At 52.9% G+C, this 26,425-nt stretch overlaps 1 protein-coding gene across 1 annotated transcript in view; it reads right to left on the reverse strand.

The window, feature by feature from the left end:
* ZFR2 (zinc finger RNA binding protein 2) overlaps positions 1-26,039 on the reverse strand; it is a 41,979-nt gene extending 15,940 nt beyond the window's left edge. Inside the window, exons 1-8 of the mRNA XM_060006536.1 lie at positions 25,981-26,039; positions 8,582-8,813; positions 7,504-7,624; positions 6,832-7,035; positions 6,429-6,703; positions 3,443-3,625; positions 1,418-1,628; positions 90-250 (exon numbers count right to left, since the gene is read on the reverse strand). Of these exons, the coding sequence (XP_059862519.1) occupies positions 90-250; positions 1,418-1,628; positions 3,443-3,625; positions 6,429-6,703; positions 6,832-7,035; positions 7,504-7,624; positions 8,582-8,813; positions 25,981-26,033 (1,440 nt within the window). The 5' untranslated portion in view covers positions 26,034-26,039. The remainder of the gene's footprint in view (positions 1-89; positions 251-1,417; positions 1,629-3,442; positions 3,626-6,428; positions 6,704-6,831; positions 7,036-7,503; positions 7,625-8,581; positions 8,814-25,980) is intronic.
* Positions 26,040-26,425: the final 386 nt, after the last annotated feature.

Consider the following 26,425-nt stretch of genomic DNA (forward strand, 5'->3'; position numbering starts at 1 on the left):
AGGCCTCGAGGCCCGGCTCCGCAAGGTCCTTCTCCACCGGAGCCCAGGGTGGAGCAGGGTGAGCCGATGGCCAGATGCCCAGCACTTACCTCCTCCACGTAGCCTGGGCCCACCGGCTGTGCATCACAGCACGTTCCAGAAGCTTCCACAGAGCCTCCTTGGGCGGGCGGTTCTCCGGGCTGCTCTGATCTGGGGTGTGCCAGTTTCCCCTGGGGGGATCTGCTGTCTGCCGCCGGCAGCACAGGAGGCCCTGGAAGGAAGAACCGCGTGACTTATAATCTGCTCCAGCCAGCAACCAGGGTCGGCTTCTGGTCCGCCAGCATGAAGGGTACAACTCGATGCCACCGGGTCTCCCACTGCCCCCCTCCCCCTTCCGTGACGTCAGCCAATGGGATCCAGAGTCCCACGAGACCCCTTCCCACCAGCCTGGGTCACGACTGGGAGAGCGAGGCCCTCACAGCGTTTGGTGCCAACCAAACCCATCCAAAGGTGGATGGGTCCACAGGGAGGCGCAGGTCGTAGGCCCCTCTCTGAGGACAACCGCCACTGCTGCACAAGTCTGCAGCCCTTAGTTAACCAACAGTGGAACATCAAGCAGACGAGGGTTTACTGAGCCTCAGAAGGGAGACATTTCTTTGTCACCAAAACCGCTTTACATTTTGATCTTCAACATCACGTGATGGTTCAAATCTCAGGCCTGCTGAGGCTCAAAATAAAATAGGCCCCGCCTCCCACACAAAGCGTGGTGGTGGAGAGCAGAGACTGGGTTGGAATCCCACCTCCACCGCTCACTGGGTGGTCCAGAGCCAAGTGCTTTTCCTCCCCTCCCCTCGGTTCTTCCATCTGTAAAGTGGGACTAATGACAAACCTAGAGCCGTGGAGGGTGAATCAGGCACGTGGAGTGAGTGCCTGACATGTAAGCCTATTTACCCTTGAAATGCATGTCCTTCGGCAGCCGTGACTGCCCAGGGGTCATAGCAGGTGCGGGTGACACACGCTCGAGGGAAGGCAGAGTTGGAGGTGGGGCTGCGAGGAACCTGCCTGGATTTCCCGGGGCCCACCTCACTTATCAGAGTGCCCGGTGTAAAGGGGGCTGCTTCCAGCATGTGGAAGGCGGCAGCCCAGGGGATTCTCCAGGCCTAGGGCCGGCTTCGCGAGTGTGGCCAGCACGCGGCTCAGTCCCAAGCTCCACGGGAAGAAATGGAAGCTGCACTGGTTCTGCCCACGCTTCCCCAGGGTGGGCCAAAGGCGGCAGAAGGCACCCCGCCGGCGGGGATCTGGGAGAGAACCACCCCCTTCATAGGTCCTGCCTCCCCAGAAGTGATGGACGCACACACACCGTTGACCAGACCATCCCGTCTCTGAGGCTCGAGCTTGTTGAGGCAGGGCAGGGGCTGTGAAGCGCAGACACACGTACCCACGTGCGAGGCCTTCGAGGCGGCCGGTCTCCTGGCTGGCGCTGGCCTGCTTGGGGCACACATGCTGGGGCTGGCAGGGGCCGCAGGGGGGCTCTCTACGGTGAGGGGGGTGGAGGCCGGCTGGCTGGTGCTGGTGGCCTGGGCCGAATTCGCTGGCGCCGGGTCCATGCTGGGAATGGGCTTCCCCAATTTGGTGTGCAGCTTGAAGACCTGGAACAGACCCAGCCCCCTGTAAGGGCTGCTCAGGCCTGGCCAACCTTCCTCAGGGGTAGGAAGAGCACCTCACTGGGCATGGGGGAGCTGGCAGACTGTGGAAGTGAGGGCGGTGGTCCACCCTGTCCCCGGGGACCCTGCCCCTTCCCCCTGCTCCCACTTAAATGCCTTGGGAAGGGCCTTCCTGAGCTGTCTCCTGCTTCTAGGCCCCCACTACTCCTGCATATGGGGGACCTATGACTTTGACACCCCTGCTGGCTTACACAGACCCCCTTCCTCCAAACTCCACCGCCTGCGCTGAGAAGCACGGCTGTTTTCTACATGCCAAGCACCAGCCCAGTGCCAGCCCCAGGTAGAGACACAGTGTGTGTAGAGCGCCTGCTAAGATGGACACATGTACGTGTCCACGACACAGATCCATGCTAGGTATACGTGGGTGTACACGTCCATAGACACACCTCCACATTCTGCAGGAACTCACATACACGTCCAGGGACACAGATCCACCTAGGATACAGTCACCTGCCCTGTCCTCGGCATGCCCCGCCGCCAACAAAGGCATTTAATTGCAAAAGTTCCCATTGGAAAGGACTGTTCCACCACCCCCAGAGTCTGCACTGACGACCGTCTCAGACACCTTCTCTGGCTCTAACTCTCTGACACTCACGGCTCAAACCTGCCCCCCACCCCGGGGCTGGCTGCAGGGCCTCCTGACCCCAGAACGAGTCCCAGCCTGCGAGCTGTGACACCTGCAGCCCACCCCGCCTGGGCCCAGCTCTCCCGCCTGCACCCCTGCTACCACCAGGCCAGCACGTCCCCTTTTCCACGCCTCACTGCTCCTTCCTTGGTGGGTTTTGTGGGTTCACGCAGGCATTCGAGAGCCTGTCCCAGCTGGGCTGGGGAACGAGGCCCTTGATGAGCAGGGGGAGAAGACAGATCCTCAGGCAGGCGCTCGGGGAGGCCCAGCCTGCAGCGGGGGCTGGAAGGGGGCTGCCGAAGGCAGGGTGTGAGCAAAGGCCCGGGGGCAGGAGGGAGCATGGCCGGTGAGCTGGGGCAGCTGGAGGGGGTTCTGTGGACGGGGCAGAGAGAGGCAGCCACGGGACAGGGGCCTTCCTAACCCTCTCACTCTAAACCTCGTGGTGCAGCTCAAAGCAGGCGTCCAGCCAGGAATTCCCCCTCCTCCTGTCCTCAGCGCATACCTGAAAGGTGAGCATCACCTTGCAGGTTCATGATGCCATTTCGGGAAGGTTTGCTGATTTCCAAAAAGCACCTCTGGACCATAGAAAGAGGGCATAGGGAGAGGGGCCCTACCTTCTCTCGGGTGGAGGAGCCAATTCATTTCCTCATAATATGACATACTACACGCATTTTTAAGCCCACAGGAAATCGTTGATATTAAAATAGTAATAAATATGACAAATGCTGATATTAAATAATTTAGTATCAATGAAAACTTTGATATTAAAATATTAAACCTTACTACTTTAATTTGATTTTTAATAAATAAGGACCCCAAATGGAATATACAATTTGATCTCATCAACATACAAACTCTGGTTCATATATACGTGCAGACACACCCAAGGCCAAGAACAGTTTCTTCTGGGGTCTGGGTACGAGCTGCCCTGCTCCATGCTTCTGTCCAGGGGCAGATGTGACTTTTATAACTGGGAGAAGGCGTTTGGCTTTGGAGGAAGGAGGACGCGTGGGCCTGCAGGGAAAGCCGCTTCTCGTGGGTGGCTGCCCACCCCCCATGTCATGGGATGCCCCTCTGGGTCCCGAGTGGGCTGGGGCCTGTGAGGGGCTCCTACCTTCTGGTGCTTGGACCCCCGGATGTGGGCAGCATAGGCCTCCGCCCCGGTGCAGGACACGGCACACAGGTCGCAGTGCAGCTGTGCCTGCACCCCTCGTGGGCTGCTGCTGGGCTGGATGCCCATATTCTGAGCCGCCGCTTTCTTTTTGTGCTTCTGCCCTTCCAGGTGCTCGCGGTAGGTCTGCCGGCAGAGAGCGAGGGCGGCCTGAGGGGGGTGTGTGCCCACCTGGCACCGCGCCTTCCCCGTTGCCGCAGTTCACGGGAGGCCTGATGTCCCCACCCCTCTGTTCACGGCCTCCTTTTAAAGCCCAGTCAACAGAGAGAAGACTCAGAAGCTTGGACTGAAAGACATAAGGTTGCCTTCTCTTTTGTTTTTTCTAAAAATCAATGAGTTTCTTCAGCAAGCATCCTCAAAGGAGCACACATTTACTTTCAGGGGCTGCTTGAAAGAATATTCCAGCTTTTTAGAATCTGACCTCAGAAGCCAAGCAAGGATGCGTGCTACCGGAACGATGGGGGACACACTTCACTGTTAGAGCACTGCTCCCAAACCGCGGGGTCCACCTGGGGGAGGTGGCCACGAGGCACAGACCCACGCTTCCCGCACCGCGTGCCCGAGATGTCTGACAGCGTCTGGCACACGACTGAGCTCTCACGGGGCAGCCCTGACTCGTCTCTGGGAAGCCTTAAGATGAGGCAAAGTGGGGCTGCTAACCCAATGCCCTCTAACCATGCCAAAAGTCAACATTCCGCGCAATAGAAATGCCTCTGGAAAATACCAAAGGCACTGGTGACGTTGGCTGGCTCTGGGGGCAGGGACAGGAGCGGGAAGGGTGCTCTCGGAATGTAGAAATCTGTGGGGTTTTTTTTTTTGGCTGTGCCTCGTGGCATGTGGGATCTTAGTTCCCTGACCAGGGATTGAACCCATGCCCCCTGCAGTGGAAGCGCAGAGTCTTAACCACTGGACCGCCAGGGAAGTCCCAGGAATCTGTGTTTTTACCTAAGCCACAGAACACACACACACACACACACACGCACGCACGCACGGACATGACGTAAAAGCCTGTGGGCCGGAGACAAGCCTGGAAGGATATACACCAAGGCGCCAACAGTAAACTACTTTAGAACACACTTCGCAGAGTCTGAGCCCGTAGAAAGAACAAATGTTCGCAGTTTATGCCATCCCAATGCCTGACTCTCCATCACAGACACGGACCGGATGTGGAATGAGAAAAAACCCAGAGGAGCATTAGAAGGAGGCCTGCCGGGCGCCCCGTGGCTCCTGAAGCCCACAGCTGCCCTGGCGGCCCCTCGCTTGGCCGGGACGGAGACCGCACCGCCAACTGTGCCGTCCTGGACTCAAAGACAGGTGCCCGGAAAAGAGGCAGAAGTGCTGCCCCCGCTGCGAGGAGGCCACACCAACCAAGTCCTTCCGATGCAGATGGAGGCCGTGTGTGGCTGCTTCCACGTTAACCGTGTCTCAAGTGGCGCTGGGTGGGCGCGGGAGGGGTGAGCAGGAAAGGGCAGCACGGGGACTCCGCAGAAGCACCTGGCATCTCGGTGGTGGAGGCGGATGTGCGAGCCTGGGCAGGTGATGAGCTCGCACGGAGCAGACCACACACAGGCACACGCACGTGCACACAGGCATACACAGGTGCAAGTGAGACCAGTAAAACCTGGGACCTCTGACTCAGTGGACGGGTTCAAGGCCAACATGCCAGCTGTGATAGTGACTGTAGTTTGGCAAAACGTCAGCACTCGGGGTGCTGGGTGAGGGCACGTGGGCCTCTCCGCGGTGTTTCTTACAACCACCTGTGAAACCACCACTACCTCAATGAAAAGTCCAACGAACAAGCGCTGTTAACATTACAAAAAGCTGGGAACAACTGGAGCTGACATGTCTGCGTGCCAGATGCTATGCCGAGTGGTGACACGCTTGGGGAAACCCGGTCCCACGGGGAGACGAGGCTCAGAGAGGCCTCGACACCCACTCGGGTGATGCTCACGTGCCCACGCTCCGTCACACCCCACGGCCATGGGGAGCATCACACCCTTGCTCAACGTGATGCCACGAAGAGTCTAGAATCACAGGAGCAGACCTTGTATTGGACTAGTGAGAGGAACCAAGAATCCTCACGATGCAGCCCTGAGTGCGGGCCGCCCGGCCCTCGTCCCTCTGCCAGGGAAGTCTGGGCTGAATGAGGGTTCTGGGCTCCTCCCACACCTCTATAGCCTGCGATTTGGAGTTTCTGCATGCCTCCACGGTGCCAGCTTTCTCTCAGAGTACTAAGAACAAGACAAAGTCCACACGGGGTGTTTTGTGAGGACCAGCCCTAGCGTCTGATGATCTTTGCAGGGAGCGAGGTGGGTCACTTGCGAGCGTGGTTGGGGAGGTCCTTTGCTTAGACAGCAGTCCACTCGCCCGCACACGCGCACGAACATGCTGCTTTTACCCGCCTGTGGCCCTGCCTACACGGCCCTGTCTGCACGGCCCTGCCTACACGGCCCTGTCTGCACGGCCCTGCCTACACGGCCCTGTCTGCACGGCCCTGCCTACACGGCCCTGTCTGCACGGCTCTGCCTGCACGGTCCTGTCTGCACGGCTCTGCCTACACGGCCCTGCCTGCACGGCTCTGCCTGCACGGTCCTGCAGCAAAGGTGCACTGTGACCAGCCGCGCCTACCGGCCCTCGTGTCCAGGAGGGTGCGCTGAGGGCCTCCCTGCTGCAGATGACCTCAGGGTGCAAGGCCACGCTTCTGCGGCCAACAACCAGCGCTGGGCCCGCTCTCGTGTCTTTCACAAGAACACCAGGCAGTTTTAAGGTTATGCTGATGCGCACTTGGCATTGCAAATTAATAACAGATCTCTTTTGAGCAGGCAACGACCCTGACCTCTGGCCGGTCATAGGGGGCAAGGGAGGGCTCTCCCACCTGTCAGGGCAGGAAGGTCTGGGGCCTGCCCAGCGTGGGGCGGGGGCGGCTGACCTGGGGACCAGCACAGCTGATCTTGCAGATGTCACAATAGTGAAGCGGGAGCTGCTTGGGGCCACCCCTGGGTTTCGGCAGCTTGGTGGCAACTGGTAGCTTCTTGGCAAAGCTGTCGGTGCAATGGGCACTGGGACTGCTTCCCGAGCCGCCCCACAGGGACGAGTCCACGGGCTTTGGGAGCGGGGGCGGCCGCATCTGTGGGAGGAGCAGCGGGGGGTAGTAAGGACTGACTGCTGAGTACGGGGATGTGTCATAGCCTGGGCAGCTTGGTCCTAAGAAGCGGAGAGAAAAATGAGAGGGGGAGATGGGTTGGTTTTGAGGAAAGGACCACATTTATTTCGGCTGCAAATAAAAGGAACAGCCTGCACTTGCATGCCTGCGGGGGAAACCACCATCTTACCAGTGTACGGGGCGGAGGCCGGGCCGAACGAGGATGAGGAAGGCAGCGTGGAGAGGGAGGAGGCCGCGGGCAGGGTGCTGCTCGCAGGGGGGTAGGTGGAGGTGGAGGGCGAAGTGCTGGCCAGCTGCCCCGCCTCGGCGGTGGGCACCTGCGGCAGGGGCTGAGCTTGGTTGTACCCAATGCCACCGTAGGCTCCTTGGGGCCCTGGAGAGCAAGCACAGCCTCTGCAGAGCCACTCCTGTGACACCGGGCCCAGGGAGCAGAGAAAGTGTGACCAACACGATGGCCCAGCTGCCAGGAGCTGGCACAGCCTGGGCGCAACTGGCTGTGAAGCCCGGGTGTCTGAGCCGCGCTGGAGGCCGGAGCCCCGGGCTCTCCCAATCTCTAAACTCCAAGTCTTCAGCAGAACCCACCTCCTTGGAAAACACTTCCAGCCCCACCTTCATCTCTCCCCCATCTCTCTGTCTGGGTCTCCCCGCCCCTCTCTCTCGCACACACAGGCCCATTGACTAGTGGAGACTTCGGGGCGTATCTGAGGGGACAGCCCTGAGACCCACGCTACCGCTGCACCTCCTGTGAACCTGACGTGCTTGAAACCTGACTTTCCTGGGGTCCCTCCCATGTAAGTGAGGCCCGTTTGCCCCCACCCAGACCCTGCAGAGACCCACCCACCTGGTGGGCAGAGCGTGGCCGTGGCCATGGCTGGGAGCTGAGGCTGGCCAGCAGCAGGTGGCGGGTCCCGTTTGTTCTCGTAGCCACCAGCGGCTGTCGATGGTCCATAGCTGTAACTGTCCTGCAAGAGGGTTTCCATGGGGAACACAGAGCAGGAGAAAGGTGCTCAGGGTGGGGCAAAGCCCCCTCCTTGCCCCCTGCAAGGCCTGCATCCATGTGGTTCCCGAGCTCCTGCTCTGTACCAGCCTCTGTTTTGGGACCTGGGGACGCAGCGACCAGGGAGAGGGATGTGGCCTGCTCCCTCAAAACTGATGCTAATGTCTGAGAGAAAAAGTGCTCTGAGGAACATGCAACGGGACAAGGGCTGCCAGGGATGGCTCGGAGGAGGAGGCAAGCGTGTGGAGACTGGGGACAAGGCTCCTGGCCAGGTTGGCAGGGAGCAGAGGCCCTGGTGGGGGTCAACGGGTGGGCTCGCAGGAGGCCCGGAAGCTGTTTGGAGCAGAGGACTGCGAGCACCAGGGAAGGGGTTGCGGGGGCAGGCGGGGCCGGGGGCGCCGGGAGGGGCTGGGGCAACAGGGAGCACGGCTGGATTCTGGTTCACAGGGAGATATGAGCTGTTGCGTGGACCAGGGACTAACTGCATGGAGGTGAGGACGGAACCAAGAGGCCAGGAGGAGGCCCTGGGAGCAGGACAGGAACTCAGGATGGGAGGTTGGGAGAAGTCCCAGAGGTCCTGGGGAAGCAAAGGGGAGTAAAGGAGGGAGGGGACGGAGCCAAGTGGGTATGGCTTGGCCGAGCAAATCAGGAACAAACTGTGGGTGACAGAGGCTCAGGGGGTTGGGCCACATGGAGCGTGGGACGCCTTGGCGATTCCACGTGGAAACACAGCTGCCAGATCTGCGGTCCTAGAGCTTGGGGTCAGGAAGGGGGCATCGTCAGCACCGGAAAGGCCTGGGAAAGAGGGGAAAGTTCCATCCCCTCTAAGGGCAGGGATGGGAGCATCAGGAGGGTGATGGCCCGTCTGGATTGCGTTTTCAAGGAAGGACTGGTGCTGGGCAGAGAAAAGTCGGGCTGATACCTGGTAGGAGGGAGCCGTGGTGGCCGCCGGCACAGGCTCCTGGGGCTGGCCACCGTAACCGAGGTCCTGGCCGGGGTGGGGCTGGTACCCGCCGTACCCCGCTGGAGTGATGGGCCTGGGTGGCTGGGCGGCCTCGGGAAACGGGATCAAGGCAGGGCCCAGTCCAGGAGCAGGCTGCACGGCCAAGCTGGTTCCAGCAGCTGGGACGGGAAAAGTCATCGGAGGCTGGGCGCTAGAACCACAGATAAACAGACAACCCAGCAGCGTTAGACCCTGGCATTCGAGAACCTGCACTGAGCACAAAAATGCCATCTGACACTAGACATCAGCCACTTGGATGCCTCCAGTCCAAGACCTTTCTTCTGTGAGCACAGGCGCCATTGGAAGCGCTTTTCATGAATTAACACAATCTCACAGCAACCCTGAGTGCTCGGAGCCAGCCTGGTCTTCATTTTCACAGTTGAGAAAAATCATGGAAGGTCGATTAACGCTAAACTAAGAACTCTTTACCTATAAGAACCAGCTCTTGCTTGTGGTTCGTTCTGCAGGAAGCCCAGAGCTGAGGCCTTTTGTCTGCCTCACGTCATCCCTACCTTCCTGCCCTTAGAGAAGGCACTGCCAGCTGCCTGTATGTCCATCTGTTGGTCTGTCCCCACTGTCTGGAGGATGAAACTCTGAGGACAGGTGACAAGTGCCGGATTCAGACCCAGATCTTTCTGATCCCCGCGCTCCTCACTCCGCTAAATATCAGTCACCCAGTAGACAGTCCTCAAATGTAAAAGCCCGTCTGTCGCGGAAGGGTATCGGCAAAGAGTTTAGCCCAGTACCAGTAAGAATCATATAAGAAAATTCCTACAACCCTCCTACGCTGTTGTTGGGAATGTACATTGGTGTAGCCACTATGGAAAACGGTATGGAAGTTCCTTAAAAAATAAAAATAGGTGGGAATTCCCTGGTGGTCAAGTGGTTAGGACTCAGCACTTTCACTGCCGAGGGCCAGGGTTCAACCCTTGGTCGGGGAACTAAGATCCCACAAGCCGCATGGAACGGCCAAAAACTTCAAAAATTAAAATAAATAAATAAAATAGAGCAACCGTACGATCCAGCAATCCCAATCCTGGATACATATCCAGAAAAGATGAAAACTCTAATTCAGAAAGATGTATGCACCCCAATGTTCACTGCAGCACTATTTACAATAACCAAGACATGGAAGCAACCTAAGCACCCATCGACAGAGGAATGGATAAAGAAGATGTGGTATATATATACATATACATATATACAATGGAATATTACTCAGCCATAAAATAGAATGAAATATTGCCACTTGCAGCAACATGGATGGACCTAGAGATTCTCATACTAAGTGAAGTGAGTTAAAGACAAATATTATATCACTTATATGTCAAATCTGAAAATAATACAAATGAACTTATTTACAAAACAGAAACAGACACACAGACATAGTAAACAATCTTACGGTTACCAAAGGGGAGGGGAGGGAGGAATAAATTAGGAATATGGGATTAACAGGTACACACTACTATATGGAAAACAGATAAACAAGGGCCTACTGTAGAGCACAGGGAACCATATTTAGTATCTTATAATAACCTATAACGGAAAAGATCTTTAAAGAAAATACTGAATCACGTTGCTGTACACTTGAAACTAATACAATATTGTATATCAACTCTACTTCAATTTTTAAAAGAAGGAAGTTCCCACAAACCCTGTAGGGCAGGGGTCCCCAACCCCTGGGCCACAGCCCAGTACTGGTCTGCGGGCTGTTAGGAACTGAGCCGCACAGCAGGGGGTCCAATAAATGTCAATTGGTACAGCCACTATGGAAAACAATATGAAGCTTCCTCAAAAAATTAAAAATAGAACTAGCATATGATCCAGCAATTCCACTTCTGGGGATTTTTCTGAAGAAAACAAAAACACTAATTCAAAAAGATTATGCACCCCTATGTTCACTGCAGCATTATTTACAAAAGCCAAGATATGGAATCAACCTTAGTGTCCATTGATAGATGAATGGATAAAGAAGATGGATAAAGGAGATATATATCTTTATCCATTTGTCTAACGACGGATACTTAGGTACACACACACACACACACACACACACATATGTGTGCATGCACGTGTACTCGTGCACGATAGAATATTACTCAGTCGTAAAAAAAAAAGAATGATATCTTGCCATTTGTGACATGGATAGACCTACAGGGTATTATGCCGAGTGAAATACATCAGACAGAGAAAGACAAATACCACATGATCCCACTTATGTGAAGAATCTAAAAAATAAAACAAATGAGTAAACATAACAAAACAGAAACAGACTCATAGATACAGAGAATAAACTGGTGGTAGCCAGAAGGGAGGGGGTTGGGAGGATGAGTTAAATAGGTGAGGGAGATTAAGAGGTACAAACTTCCAGTCCTTAAGTAAGTAAGTCTGAGGAATGTAATATACAGCACGGGGAATATAGTCAATAATATTGCAATAAATTTGCATGGTAGCAGATGATAACTGGACTTATCATGGTGATCATTTTGTAATGTATAAAAATATCAAATCACTATGTTACATACCTGAAATTAACAGAATGTTGTAAGTGATTATACTTCAATTTAAAAAATTACCCCCAACAATGTGGCTGCAAACAATAATAAATATTTACCATCTTCACAGATTCTGTCGGTCAGAATTTGAGAGTGGCGTGGATGGGCTCTGACTCAGAGTCTTTAAGACGTTGCCAATAAGAAGTCGACTAGGGGAATTCCCTGGCAGTCCAGTGGTTAAGACTCCACGCCCCCAATGCAGGGCACGAATTCAGTCCCTGGTCAGGGAACTAAGGTTCCCCATGCTGCACGGCACGGCCAAAAAAAAAAAAAAAGAAGAAGTAGTAGTTGGCTAGGACAGCATCATCTGAAGGCTCGACTGGCGTAGTGGGGGTAGTGAGATCTGCTTCCAGGATGGCTCCTTAACATGGTTGGTGCTTTCCCAATGCTGCTTGAGTGTTCTTACAACATGGCGACCAGCTTCCCCCAGAATGAGAGATGCCAGAGAGAGAGAGAGAGGAAGGACCAGGTGGAAGCTATCCTTGTTATGAGCCTCAGACATCACATGGCATAACTTCTGCCACATTCTGCCTTAGAAGTGAACCACTAAATACACCCCACCCTCAAGGGGAGAGGATTAAGCACCATCTTTTGAAGGGAGGAGTGAATTTATTTATGGGAATATGGAATATGAATTCTCTTAATGAATACTGAATATGAGAATTTATGGCAATATTTTTAAACCACCACATGCTACTCCCCATTTTCTACTGTTACACATGTTCTACGTATGTTCTGTATATGCTTTCTTGTGCCAGCTTCCCCTCATGGCTTCTTGTCCAGCCTGGGTCCCACACGACCTGCTCCAAACAGGGCACAGCTGAGGAGAATGGGGTGAGGATGGCTGCCTCAGATCCATAAGGATTTAACCTGGAGCTGGGGCCACCTTCTCCTGAGTCACATGGGAGAGGTGTGGACCAACCCAAACTGGCAAGGAAAACGGATAGGATGGGCTTTGGGAGGACGATAAAAAGCCATGCCGTTGAAGCCACTCAGAAGGCTCGACAAAGGGGTCTGAGCTGCCCAAGCTGCAAGGGCGGGAGTGCTGGAGTCCAAGTGTGAGCGCAGACCTGGAACTCTCTGGACTGAGCCCTGCTGCCTCTGCTAGGTAAGAGGCCATCAGCACTGCAGTGATGCTTTCCTTCTTGCCTGGCTTCCCAGCGTGCCAATGGCCTCCACCTCCAGAAGGGTCTCTGCCCCCAGTCCTGAAGACCCAGCGCACCAAGTGGTGCCAACTGAGGGTGCTGAGGCAAAGTGTCTCCTGCGGTGGAGGGCAAGTCTTGTCCTTTAGCTGAGGGCCTGAGGGAGTAGAGACAAGCTTGGGGCTTTCTTCACCTGCTCCCGCAGTGACCCAGCTCAGGTCAAAAGCTGTGTCTCCATCTGGTGGGGGGTCCACCTAGGGAACCAGTGAGGCGGGCAGTTGTTGACCTTGTTCCAGGCCAGGAGATCAAACAGCCTGTTCTGTCTAGGGCAGGGTTTCTCGATCCTGGCAATGCTGACATTGCAGCCCGATCACTCTCTGTAGGGGACCATCCTGGGCACTTTGGGCCGTGGAACAGCATCCGTGGCCTCCACCCGCCCAATGCCAGAGGTGTCCCCAGTTCAAACAACCACAGATTTCCCCAGACACTGTCCGGGTGAGAACCACTGGTCTAGGACAAGCCCAATCCCAGGGCACCAGCTCTGAGTCCCCAGCTGCAGATGGGCAACGTCATGTGTTGGTTTACAGCTGGTCCAGACCCTACTCCAGAAGGATCACCAGGACACTGCGGGCTACCCTGTGACTCGGGATCAGGCTCGAGACAGCACGTTTGCGGGCGTAAACTAAGAATTCAGGACATGTTTTGGTTGTATACGACCCTGAGTAGTGATGCTTATGCACCCTGAGGTTTGAAGACCACTGAGCTAGACCAAAGTCAAGGACAAAAGGAGAGTCTGCTCACAGATGGCTGGGCGTCCAAGCCATTTGATCTTGATGTAACTCAGTGGTGGGAGATCTCAGGTGTTCCCGTGCCCTGCAGGGTGACTCCCGTCAGTTTTATTACGAGGGCCTGCAAACGTCACAGCTGTGAGCAGACTGATTGGCTGTGAAGCGTACAGGGTCAGGGTAGATATATCAGCTTTGAGTGTGGGATGCTGAAACGCCCTTGATCTCACCGGAGGTCACCCCTGCCCCCTTCTACTCAGATGACAGGATGAAGCACCTCTCCTGTGCAAACAGCTGAGACGCTGGGGGAGGGGCGGGGGAGATAGAGACACACCGTCTGTTAGAAGTATGGATGTGCTGACAGCCCAGCAGGCAGCAGGAGCCTCCCCCTCCAACCCAGAGCCTGAAAAGGCCTCACCTATGAAGAATACTGGGATTCCAGAGAGGGCTCAGATGCAGCCCCCTGGGCTGAGAGAAGGGCCTGGCACACACATGGGAAAGGGAGAAGAGCACAGGGGCTGACAGGGGAATGGCCCTGTGTGCTGAGGGACAGAGGAGGGGTGGGTGACAGGAGGCTGGATGGTGGGCTCGGGACTCTGGGATGCCAGGCAGAATCCGAGTTTTATCCAGTAAGCAATCCGGAGTCACCACAGTATCTCAGGACAAGATCTGTCCTGTTTTAGGATGCTAAGGTGGTGCTGTGGACTGAGTTGTACCCGCCCCCCCTCAAATTCACATGAAGCCCTAACCCCAATAAGACTGTGTTTGGAGATAGAGCCTTTAAAGAATTAAATGAGGCCATAAGGGTGGGGTCCTAATCCTATAGGACTCGTATCCTTATGAGAAGAGACACCAGGGATGCCCACACAGAGGGAAGACCACACAGGGACACAGGAAGAAGGCAGCCATCTGCAGGCCAAGGAGAGAGGCCTCAGGAGAAACTAACCCTGCCAGCACCTGGATCTTGAACCTGCTTCCAGACTGTGACGAATACATGCATTGTTCAGGCCACTCAGTCTGTGGTGTTTTGTTATGGCAGCTCGAGCAGACTAGACAGGTGGTGATGGCTGTAGAGGGGAGAAGCTGAGGGCAAAGCTGATAGGAGACACACAGAGGCCACTTCAGGTCACCTATGCAAATTTCAGCCAGGTCAGCTCCCGGTGGTCGAGGGCTTTGCAGACACCCAAAACGGGGCTTGCAAAGCAGTCAAGTAAACGTTTCATGACTATGGTCAAAGTGGTAGCTGTGACCCCAAAGGGAACAGTAGGCCCACCTGAGTAACTGCTCAGGGCAGCACAAAGCTGTTTGTGGTCCGGGAGGATGACGTGTTGCCTGGCTTTTATTTAGCTAAGCAAGCTCTGCGGAAGTGGAGCATGGATGCCCTCAAGCTGGGGAGGGTGCACGTGCCATGGGACTCGTGCCCTTCTCAGGAGAGGGCTCAGCACAGTGGAGCCCAGACGGAAGGGATAAAGGGAGAAATGGAAGAGATTTAAAAGAAGGCTAGGCCAAGTATGGCCACATCTGCCCACTGCCTGTTTTTTGCACAGCCCATGAGCAAAAAATGAATTTTGCATTTTTAAGTGGTTGGAGAAAGTTAAGAGAGTACTATTTCATGACACGTGAAAATTATACAAAACTCACATTTCAGTGTCAAAATATAAAGTTTTGATGGCACATAGCCATGCCCACCTGTTTATGTATTGCTTTCAGCCACTTTTGCCCTATAGTGGCCGAGCTCTGTAGCTGCAACAGACCCAGTGTAGCCCGCTGTTGTGGACTGAATGTTTGTGTCTCCCCAAAATTGTTATGTTGAACCCCTACCCCTCAATGTGATGGTGTTAGGAGGTGGGGCCTTTGGGAGGTAACTAGGATTAGATGAGGTCATGAGGGTGGGGCCCCCCGTGATGGGATGAGTACCCTTATAAAAGTCACAGGAGAGCTTGCCTCCCCACTCCGCTCTCCTCCAGGTGAGGACACAGTGAGAAGTCAGCATTTGCAACCCAAAGAGGGTTCTCACCAGAACCCAACCCTGCCTGCACCCTGATCGCAGACCTCCAGAGGAATAAACTCCTGTTGCTTACAAGCCACCCAGTCTGTGGTACTTTCTCACAGCAGCCTGAACTAAGACACCCCTGGAATGGAAAGTATTTGCTCTCTGACCTTTTAGGAAAAGGCTTGCTGATCCCCAGCTTAAAACAGCCATGGTTTATTTTGTTCCTAACTCTGTAGGCTGGGCTGGGCTGCATCTGAGGTCAGCAGCAGGCTGCTCCACTTCTGGAGGGCAGCTGCTGTCCAACGGGCACTGAAGCCCTCCTCTGTGTAGTATCTTCTCCTCCAGTGGTCCAGCTGGGGGCCCTTCATGTGGCAGGGTCCCCCAAGATGGAGAGGACGTGTGCAAAGGCTCTGGAGGTCTACGCTTAGAACAGGCATGAACAGGATTGGCAGCTCGAACAGATGTTACACCAGAATACCATAGATTGGGTGGCTTATAAACAACAGAAATTTCTCAGTTCTGGAGACTGGGAAGTCCAAGATGAAGGAACCAGCAGACCAGTATCTGGTGAGAGCCTGCGTCCCGGTTCATAGATAGCCATCTTCTCGCTGTGTCCTCAAATGGCCCAAGGGGTAAGGGAGCTCTCTGAGGTCCCTTTCAAAGGGTACTAATCCCATTCACGAGGGACCCACCCTCATGAACTAATCACCTCCAAAAGGCCCCACCTCCTAATGCCATCAACTTGGGGGTTAGGTTTCAACATACGAATGGGGGGTGGGGGGTGTATAAACCTTCAGTCTATGGCAGTATCTCTTCCGCCGCAATCTACGGGCCAAGGAGGAGCACAAGGAAGCCCAGGCTCGAGGGCCAGGGAAATGGATGTATTGATAATTTCTAGATGGGAAGAGCTGCATGGTCACAGTGGAAAGGGCGTGGATATAAGAAGGAACAACATAAAGGACAGGGGTGTTTTGGCAAACAATCTACCACATCGAGGTTTTAGGAGCTGAGCTAGCCAAAAAATAGCTCATGGGAACGACTCCTCAGGCATGGCCCATATGGTTGTCAAAGCCTAGGTAATCTAGAGCAGGGGTTCTCACCTGGGGTGATCCTGCCCCCAGGGGAAAGGGGGTGATATTGAGGACATCTGTGGTTGTCACTTTGGGGGGCTCCTGGCATCGAGTAGGTGGGGGCCAGGGATGCTGCTCCACACCCCATAGCGCCCAGGACGGCCTCACAGAGAACAATCTGAGAAACTCAGACCTGCAAGGTCTGGGTGCCCAGGGTTGGGGATCAGGGATTAGAGCCTAACATTTAAAGGTAGGGGGCAGGAAGGTGAGTCAGCAGCAGAGGCTGTCACTCCCGCCCAGGCTCCCTGCCCCAAGTCTGAAGGGAGAGTCCCCACACCTCTTCTCCGGCTCCCTTTGGTAAGAGGTCAATTTCTAATAGCCTTTTTCTGGGTCCTTTTACGAATGAGATGAAAGCTGTGACTTCCGGCCCTCTGTGACTCCCCGGAAATGGCACGGCTTTGCCAGTAATCACCTGGGGCCTCACAGGCCCCAGCTTAAGAATCTCTCCTTGAATGGGAGAGCAAAAAGCATTTGCTTAGACTAAAGCAAAGTTTACGTGCCCCTGTGTGGCGTGGCGTGTTCCCTTCTCTCGGAAAATGTAATAAATCCTCATTCAATGGCAAGACGGCCCCTGTCGTCAGTCACCTCCATGCATGAAAATCCTGCAGGCACAAATGAGACACTCCCTTAGAGCAAGGTTAAGAGAAGAGGTTGAGGACGCGAGGGTTCTGCATGAGGACCAAGGACCAAGATCAAGATCAAGGAAGAGCTCACAGGGGTTTCAAGCTTAGGAACTGGGAGGAGAGCCACAGTCCAGCAGCTGGCATGGGAACAGGAGCCACACCACCTGGCTCCCAATCTTGGCTCTGGCTCACCGCGGGGCCTTGAGCGAGTCACTTCTTCTTTCCTCGTCTCAGTTTACTCACCTGTAAAATGGGAACACCTACCTCTCGGGATGTCGTGACAAACAAGGACTCATGTGCTACAGTGCCTCGCACAGGAGCTCACAACGCAGCCCAGAGTGGCCAGATCTTCCCATTTTAAACGATACCAGAAATCTTTGGAAAGTCTCCCAATTTTAAAATACTGGCACCTAACTCAAATATAGCAAGTAAAAAACCCACTGCACGGGCCGAAGAGAGCTGGTGTGATAATCAAACATGGTCTGCAGGCTACCAGTTCTCAGCCCCAACCAAGAGCAAGGAGTTGGGAGTAGTTGTTGAAGAACAGAGTCACACATTTACTCTCGGTGAAGCCTCCCCTCAAGCAAGGGGCCTAAGCTTGTGCTGCTGCTGTCTGAAGTCACGTGCTGCTCACAGGGAGAGGGTGCTGCTGCACCACAAGGCCCAGGGCCGCTGTCCCCATGACAACAAGGGCCCAGTGAGTGTCGCCTGCCTGGCAGGGAGAAGAGCTGAGGCGGGAAGCTGGGGAGAAAGCACCGGCACCTGTTGGCTCAGGAAGAGTGGGACTGAAGCACATCTGTGTGACGCAGACTCACAAGTCCTGGCTGCCATCCTTGTCTTTGGGTCGCAGGATTTTTGGTCTGAATTTTGTTTTGGAGAGTCAGGCTTCTTTGGGTGCATCGTCTAGATAAGATTTGAGAATGCAAGGCTGGCAAGACCCATGGATATGAGCTTGTTCAGTGAGTCACCTAACTGATGGGGACACGGAGGCCCGGAGATGGAAGGGACTCGTCTGGGGAGGCCACATTCCCCGACCCAGGAAACTCTCTGGTACACGCTCTGCTTGCTCCTAAAAGGCCAATCGTAAGGACACATTGCACCTTGAGTGTAGACCTCACTTCAGAAGGGCGCATCTGAGGAATCTACAGGCAGGTGATGGAATGTCACAGGGATGGTCAGGAGGAAAGACAAGTGACTCTGGGTTTGCTGTAACAATGATTTCTGTTGCAGACTGCTTTCAAAGAATCATTCAGTGAGCACACAAACACAATCAAAACATATAGAGTATGAGAAAAAAAAATCAAGCGCAAGAAAGATTTTTGTGGAATCACAGTGCTGAGAAACCTTACATAGTGCTTTCTTTTTAAATCATGGACTCTTCCTTCCAGGGCATAGCTCTTCACCCACTTATCTATCAACCCTCCTCCTAAGGACCCCCACCCCCACCCCAATGGCAGAAACTAAACCAGAAGGAGGGGTTAAACCTGAGTGCCTAGCACTTGGAAATCGCAACCTCAACGATCACCTACTTTGCAGTGCTATGGGGAGAAAACCTCGGCTCTGGCATCCTGACCTAGCTCAGTTTCCCAGGTGCGTCTGTGACTACTCACAGGGTTGAGGAACATTCGGAGCTTAGACGGTGCACTGTGAAGGGCGATACCCAAGGCTAACATGCGCACTCAAGACATTCATCAGGGAGGATATTTTCAAACCCGTTTTATTGGCAGTAAGATCACATTTGTTATTTTGTGGGTACATGCATACATATACACCCAGAGAGATGACTTCATTTGGCACTTCAGTTCACAAGGGTTTTTTTTTTTTTTTTTGCGGTACGCGGGCCTCTCACTATTGTGGCCTCTCCCGTTGGCGGAGCACAGGCTCCGGACGCGCAGGCTCAGCGGCCATGGCTCACGGGCCCAGCCGCTCCGCGGCATGTGGGATCTTCCCGGACCGGGGCACGAACCCGCGTCCCCCGCATCGGCAGGCGGACTCTCAACCACTGAGCCACCAGGGAAGCCCCCCACAAGGGTTTTATATTCAAAACATACAGCATACCATACATTCATTCCCATAACAATTCTGATTTTTCTAACAGAAGTTTTTTTTCCACGAAAGCCTTATATGCACTCTCCATGTTAAATATCCATTTCAGACCCAGGTACTCCCGGAAGACATCCTGGAAAGGGATCTGGTGAACTAAATCCTTGGGCTCTTGGGAAGATGATGGAGAATTTCATTCCCTTACGCCCATCCGCAGCCTTCTTTAAAATGTAGTCAGGAGTCTCCAGCTCCCAGTCAGGGCCAGCCTAGCTCCTCAAGACAGAGCCACTGGGCTGCTTGGTGTTCCCGAGGCAGGGATTCCAGAGACTCGTGACGGGAGTTTCCTGAGCGTTGAGGGTGAGCCATGTTCTGTTTGGCAGTGGCACTCCCAGAATTCTCTTCTGTCCTTCTGAAAAGGAACGTGGTGCTCACATGGAAGGTGGCTGCATAGTTAGCCCCGCTGGTCAGATGCTTAAGAATGCCATCTTGTTGATACATGCTGGTTAAGCTAAAGAGAAAGCATTATGTACACTCGCCCTCCCCAGGAGCAGTGCAAGTGAGAGGACGCCCAACCAGGACCAATACGGCCGTGCCTTTTTGCTGCCATGAACCAAATAGGTGAAATGCTGTTCTGGGCACAGAGAGGGCTCATCCGTGGTTCCAGCCCTCTCCTGCTGCTTTAAGGGGCAGAAAAACCTCCACAGCAACATCTATGCTGGTCTAGCACATGGGCCTCTCGTGTCAACAGAGGGAGGTGGGACTAGACAGCCAGTGTGAGTTTCTCATAAGCAAGTACAACAGACGTCGAACCACCAACCCTGATTCAAGCAATGACATTCAAAATTTAAAAGAAGCCACTGGCTTTTTAAAAAACATTCATTCCGGGCTTCCCTGGTGGCGCAGTGGTTAAGCATCCGCCTGCTAATGCAGGGGACATGGGTTCCAGCCCTGGTCTGGGAAGATCCCACATGCCGCGGAGCAATTAAGCCCGTGCGCCACAACTACTGAGCCCGTGTGACACAACTACTGAAGCCTGCGTGCCTGGAGCCTGTGCTCTGCAACAAGAGAAGCCACCGCAATGAGAAGCCCTCGGCAACTAGAGAAAGCCCGCGTACAGCCATGGAAGACACAACGCAGCCAATAAATAAATTAAAAAAATCTATTTTAAAAACATTCATTCCAAGAGTCTTAGACATTATAGTTCTTTCTGTTCCCAGAGAGCAAAACTCACAAGGAGTTAACCTCAGTCAACAAAAGTGAGTTTCCAAACTACAAAGTGCTACAGAACCAAAGTGAAGTAATTCTCAATTCTTAGTCAACAGTTAATTTAAATATGCAAGCGGACAGTGATGTGCTGCAAATGCAACTTACCTCTGGGGGGAAAGAAAACCTGCCCAAAGCACAATATGTACCAAAAAAAAAAGTCCCGTTCCCCCAAATATTTACAAATGAAGTTTCAGCTAGAAAAGTCTGGCAAGCTTAGAAGTACCCTCTAACGCAAGTATAAGAGAAAAGGACAGGCAGAGAATGTCAGTTCCCAGCTGGTGTGCGGATACCACAGTACAAGGGACAGAACAAGGGAACAATTACCCACCAGTTAGACCTTGGGTGGTACCAAAAGCTTTTCCTACCAAGATTCTAGAATACCCTATGAGTAAAGAGCACACTTCAGATTTAAGGTGTCACAGACATACCAAAAAACAAAAGAAACAAGCAAAAAATCCCTGCGTTTTGTCAAAGCTTCCTAATTTTGTTTTGAATTAGACAGCGTTTCTCACCTTAGATGAATAAGCTATCTGAGCAGCTCAGAGCCGTGATGAAGACAAAAACTGGTATTATCTTCTTAACATACACGCAAAACCCCACGACCTTCTTAATCGACTAAAACCAGTCAAAAAGGAGGGCTCCTCCTTCTAGCTGGAATACATACTATTCCTTTTAATTATCAAATGTATCTATAATGTCTTCTACATTATCCTTCTGTGATTAAACTTTTAAGAACAGAAAGCAAGGTCATAAAGTGGAAACAGGTGTCATTTGGCTCACAGTCTGACTTTGGTTCTGGCATTTAAAATTTGGGGGATTTCATGTAGGACAGGGAATTGTGGGTTCTCTGGGAAACTGGGAAGACTTGCCACTCTGGGTTCAGTGCCACGTGTCAATGACAGGTGGGAGGGTGGGGTGCGCAGGCTGTTTTGATCCTCCCCTGACAGACCCTCTATCCTCTATCTTAGACGGTATTCACACATGTATGTGTCTGCTCCTTACAAGACCATCTGCAATTCCTGATCTGAAGGTTCACAAACTTTTGATCTACTAATAAAGAATGAATATAAAATAATGAATATAAAATATAGACTATAAAATAAGGAATGAATACGAGGTTTATAAATACCCTTTCTACACGTTTCCCTTACTTTTTAGGACTCCTCAGTTATTCATCCAGATCAATGGTCTTTGTCTCCTTACCTCCAAAACCACATAAGAGAACACCAATTACACTCACATGAAAAAAGAATTTTAAAGGATCATTTGAAAATGCTTTTAAATTTGATGTATTTGTTCTGATCATTCTAAATACACACATTGGTAGATCCAGACAAAAGACAAAATATAAAGTAAAACTTTTAAAAATTCAGAAACAGAATACGTTGAGGAAAAAAATCTCTATTAGGAATTAACTTATGCTCTGATGTTGGTGAGTTGACTTTTAGCTCTAAAATGGATAAAATGAAAATTCAAAATCCATACTTCAAAAATTTTAAATGTACCTAATGTACGTGTGGTTGGAACACAGATAGTATAGTTCTGTCATTTGAAAGGTTTTCCTTAAAATATGCTGAAATCAGGTCTCGCCTGCAGTTGAGAGCCTTCCTGAGATGGGTCTTTAAGAAAACAACAGCAGGCACACTGTAAAAGGAGAACTCCTGTGCCTTGCTTTCCCAGGGTCCACCTCCAGTCAATCCCAACGGGGAGTACGCGGGAAGTGCTGCCGAGGTGCAATCATTGTCAGGACTGCTTCAAACTCAACTACAGGTTCCCACGAGCCCCACTCTCCTGCTTTTGGGTGTGGTGGCAGGTGCACCCAGTCCCTGAGGCAATGACACCAGATTCTCTCTGGCAGCTTGTGTTTCTGGGACCTAAGCTCAGGGGACAGACAGGCCTTGGAGGGTAACGTTCACTCTGGAAGGGCCTGGAGACCAGGGGGTCAGAGATGGGGTGCAGGCAACAGAGGCTGGCCTGGGTATGACCAGGACCATCTGAATCTGGTCGTAGCCGTACCTGACAGGGCAGCGGTCTCCAACCTGGGTGGTGTTAATGGGTGATTTTTCATCTGGCAGCACTGGGGCTGCCTATGCTGCCCCCCATGGCTGACGTGGGCTCTGTTGCCTTTCCCAAGCTATCTGTTGCCTCTGGAAGAGATTATTGAGAGACATGGGTTGGGTTATCATTACCATCCCCATGACACTGGACCAGATACTTCCTCGGCCTCCCCACTCCAGAGCAAGTAATTTTGCAAGGTCTGAAGAATGCGGCCCTAAACCACAATCTGACTAGGACCCAAACGAAAGGGGCAGGATCCAGGTGACAGCGTAAAGAATGGCGGAACCCAGTCTCCGCCAGCAGGCCCCACTGCTGAGCGGCTGCATCAGGCTAGGTCTGCCACCACGAGCACCTCCCCAAGCTCGGGCATGCCCTACCATGGGGCAAAGGCACAGCCTGGGAGCCAGGCAGCCCTCATTCCTAGCCAGACACCACCACTCACCACCCTGGGGATCCTACACCAGTTACTGCACCCTGAGCTTCGTTTCCTTATCAGCAAAATGGCTATCATTAATACCTAGCTCACGGGATTACTGTGAGGACTGGACGAGATAGCAAGTGCTTGGGACTTATTCAATACAGAGAGTCAGTAACCAGCGCTTCATATTGTTATCCACCACTAACAGAGTTCGATGGGGTTCCAATCAGGCTTCCAACTTCCTGATATTCTCCAGATGAAGGAATTCGGCTATTAACATTTATACCAAAAGCTTATTAAAATAGAACTTCTCCTGATGGGAAATCAAGTATTACACCAAAACCCAGTAGCTGTCTTATTTAGGTTTAACAAGGATGCAAAGGTAGAGGTAGCCAGCTACACTAGATGGGTGGTATTTTGACAGAACTGCTAGAAAAGGGAAATATTACAGTAGATCTGGCCCGCCTGTCACATTCCACCCCTGGGGACATCCACCGTACAGCTCTGAGCTCTCAATGCTTTCATTACCAACTCGACTTAACTCACACAGAACTCTGCTGGATTTCTTGAGCAGCTCTCAGCCTCACACCTGAAAACTGCATTCAGTGCTAATTAAACACACTGTCAGACTCAATTTTCCACATGGGATTAATCCTTAATTCTGAACACGTGCAGCACTAACTCTAAGTCTAAAAAAGCTTTATGAGATTTAAAAGACCACCTAAAGTAAAATAAATGAAAATCATCATTATTTACAAGTAATTACAAACTTTTCTTATAACTTCATGAGTAAGTGTGCATCCGATTCTTACTGAACAACAATTTAAGAACAGTTCCAATTCCAACCCTATTTATGGATGACAATGTAAGGAATATTACTATCCAGGGCTATGGTTACCAATTTTAAAAGCCAAAAAAACCTATGCAAAATTCCTCTAAGAAATAAACTGTCGTCTTTGCTTTGGCAATCCATGAAATGGGCTTTGTAAATACTATTGTCCAGTATTTGTCCATAAAGTTGGTACTCACAAAATCTGTTACCTCATCAGTTTTTCCATGGCACATTATGTAAGAAATATATACTTTAAAAGCAGCTGAAGGTTTCAAGCAAAAGTTGTTTCCCCCAAAAGAGAATGTCTAGTTAACTTAAAACTATTCAGACAATGCAGATTATCTTGTTTCAAGGTTTTCTGAGACTAAAATTGATTTTGCTATGATTCCTATGGGGTTTTTTTTGTTTTTGTTTTTGCGGTACGCGGGCCTCTCACTGCTGTGGCCTCTCCCGTTGCGGAGCACAGGCTCCGGACGCGCAGGCTCAGCGGCCATGGCTCACGGGCCCAGCCGCTTCGCGGCATGTGGGGTCTTCCCGGACCGGAGCACGAACCCGTGTCCCCTGCATCGGCAGACGGACTCTCAACCACTGCGCCACCAGGGAAGCCCGATTCCTATGTTTTTGATTTAGTTAAATCTACTCTTTTCTCAAGGAATAACACACACCCTTGGGGACAATTCTAAAGACACTGACTAATTTGACATTCAGTTCGTGGTAGTTTAACATCCTTAGTCACATGTCTGTTTACTGTATCACCTAAGTCATCAGAATCCAGACAAGAGCTGTGCCAAAGTGTTTAAATACCTTAATTCAGGTAAATGACAAAAACATCTGCTGAAGGCCCGCAATTACCTGTTTTACGAGTTAAGTGCTCAAACTTCTCCTCTGGAAGGTAATCTTAATAGAAAACCTAACATTCAAGTGATTCTCCACATCTCACTAAATAATGCACCGGAGAAAGAGAGAAAAAAAGAGAAAGAGAAAGGAGAGAGAAAGGAAAGAAAGCATTGGCAGCAAGCAGGCAGAGGGGCAGAACATTTCCAAAAGAGTGTGGTCCCTGACAGCCTAGCCTAGTCCTGCTGCTGTAACTAAGCACTGGCAATAAGAATGCTCTACCACCAAGGATGACGGAAACAGGGAAGGATAACATAAAAATGTAACACTCTGTAGCCATTCTTTCCCTGACCAGCCAACACTACACCTTTCAGACCACTCTGGATACAGAAAGCAGGAAGAGCTCTCTCAAATTCCACAACCCCTGGTTCCAAGGCCTGACCGAACTCCTCCTGATTCCACAGGAAAGAACACAGCAGCACCACAACAACTGGGTTGAGGAAGGGGTGGACACTAACTTTCCACTAGTCTTACCTATTTTCAACGTGCTGAATGAGAGAGAGCATGAAACAATCCTAACAGGCCCGTGGTGCAGCAGGCACCTGTCGCTCAGTTATCTAAGGGGCAGTTTGAATCCAGTCTGTGAGAAACTGGCCCAGGAGGAGGTTCTGCCAGGCTACCAGTTGGCAAGTGACACCAGGGCAACAAAGGAAGGTGGGTAGGGGAGCACTTTCCCCCAGGGATGCCCGCTCTGCCTGCATCCCCGCCTGGGACCTGGTCTGGTGTGCCAGGTTAAAGGACTGAGACCGCAGACAGGCTCCAAGGAGAAGCCCTGGAGAATGATGTGCGTGTGTACATTTGGGGTACAGACACACCCCATGTGTCTCTACCCACAGAGCCCTCCTTCCCCAGGCTGCTTCCCATCCCTGTCCACCCCCATCCCTGACTCTTCCCCCGGCCCCTGTCTGCCAGTAGATCTTAAAACATCCAGTCGCCTCCTCCACTGAGTTTCCAGGTCCCTCTACCCTTCCTTACTGTTCTCCCTCCCCAGGAAGCCCCAGGTGCCCACTCTCCTATAGGGTCTCAGGACTTCGCTCAGGTCAAGACCGCTATGCCATCAAGTCTCTGCCCGCCTCTCCAGTCAGGCCTCTATCCCCCTCCCCCATGCCTCTGCCTCTCCCCCCGTCACCCTCCCAGGTCTCCGTGTTCTCTAACACCCCCTCCCCCCATCAGGGTTCTTACCTCCAAACCCCACATCCCCCTGCCTGGCCAGGAACCCCTCCAGGGCTGTCTTCCCTCCCACCTCCACTCCGCTCTCCCTCGCCGAGGTCTCTGCTCCACCCTCTGCCCCGCCAGGTGCACTCCCAGATTTCTGTCTTCTCCCCACCCCCACCCCAAGTCAGGAAGCTTGACCTCCCCGCCCTCCGTCCTCGGCCCTTGCCCCTCCCCCAGTCCGGCCAGGTACCCTCCCAGGCTGCCCCACCCCTCGTCAGATCTCGGCGCCCCCTCAGGTCCATCCCCGCGACAAGCCCAGAACCCTCTACCACGTCAGGAGCCCCTCTGCTCTCCCCGACAGTTACAACTCGGGGCCGCGGCCTCCCCGGGGCCGGGGCAGCGCGGGCGGCGCGGGGGCCATTACCTGTACTGCGAGCCGGCGCCATGCGCGAAGCCGTAATAATTACTCGCCGCCATCTTGGCTTCTCCACAGTGCGCCCGCTGATCCGGAGACGCGAAGGGGCGGGGCCGCAGGCGCGTGACGTCATCCGGCCCGCGCCCAGGCCTCGTGCCGCTTGCGCCCCGCCACGCGCCCCAGGCCCCGCCCCCCACGCGAAGCTTGCGCCTTCTTGCTTCCTAGTCTGCGCCTGGGGGCGTGTCTTTGCCTCGAGCCCGCCCCGCCGCAAGCCTCGCCCCTTGCTTGGAGCCCCCACCTTCCCTGTGAGCGCCCAGTATCCGGGGTCTTTGGCTCCACCCCCTCCTTCCCGCCAAGCCCCAGATCCGGCCCTCTCTGTTTCCGTTCAAGCCCCGCCCCTCGCCGCAAGCCCCGCCCCTTATCGGATTCCCCTCCTTCCCTTTAACCTCTCAGC

The sequence above is a fragment of the Delphinus delphis genome, chromosome 3 (assembly GCF_949987515.2).
Source record: "Delphinus delphis chromosome 3, mDelDel1.2, whole genome shotgun sequence".
NCBI lineage: Eukaryota > Metazoa > Chordata > Mammalia > Artiodactyla > Delphinidae > Delphinus > Delphinus delphis.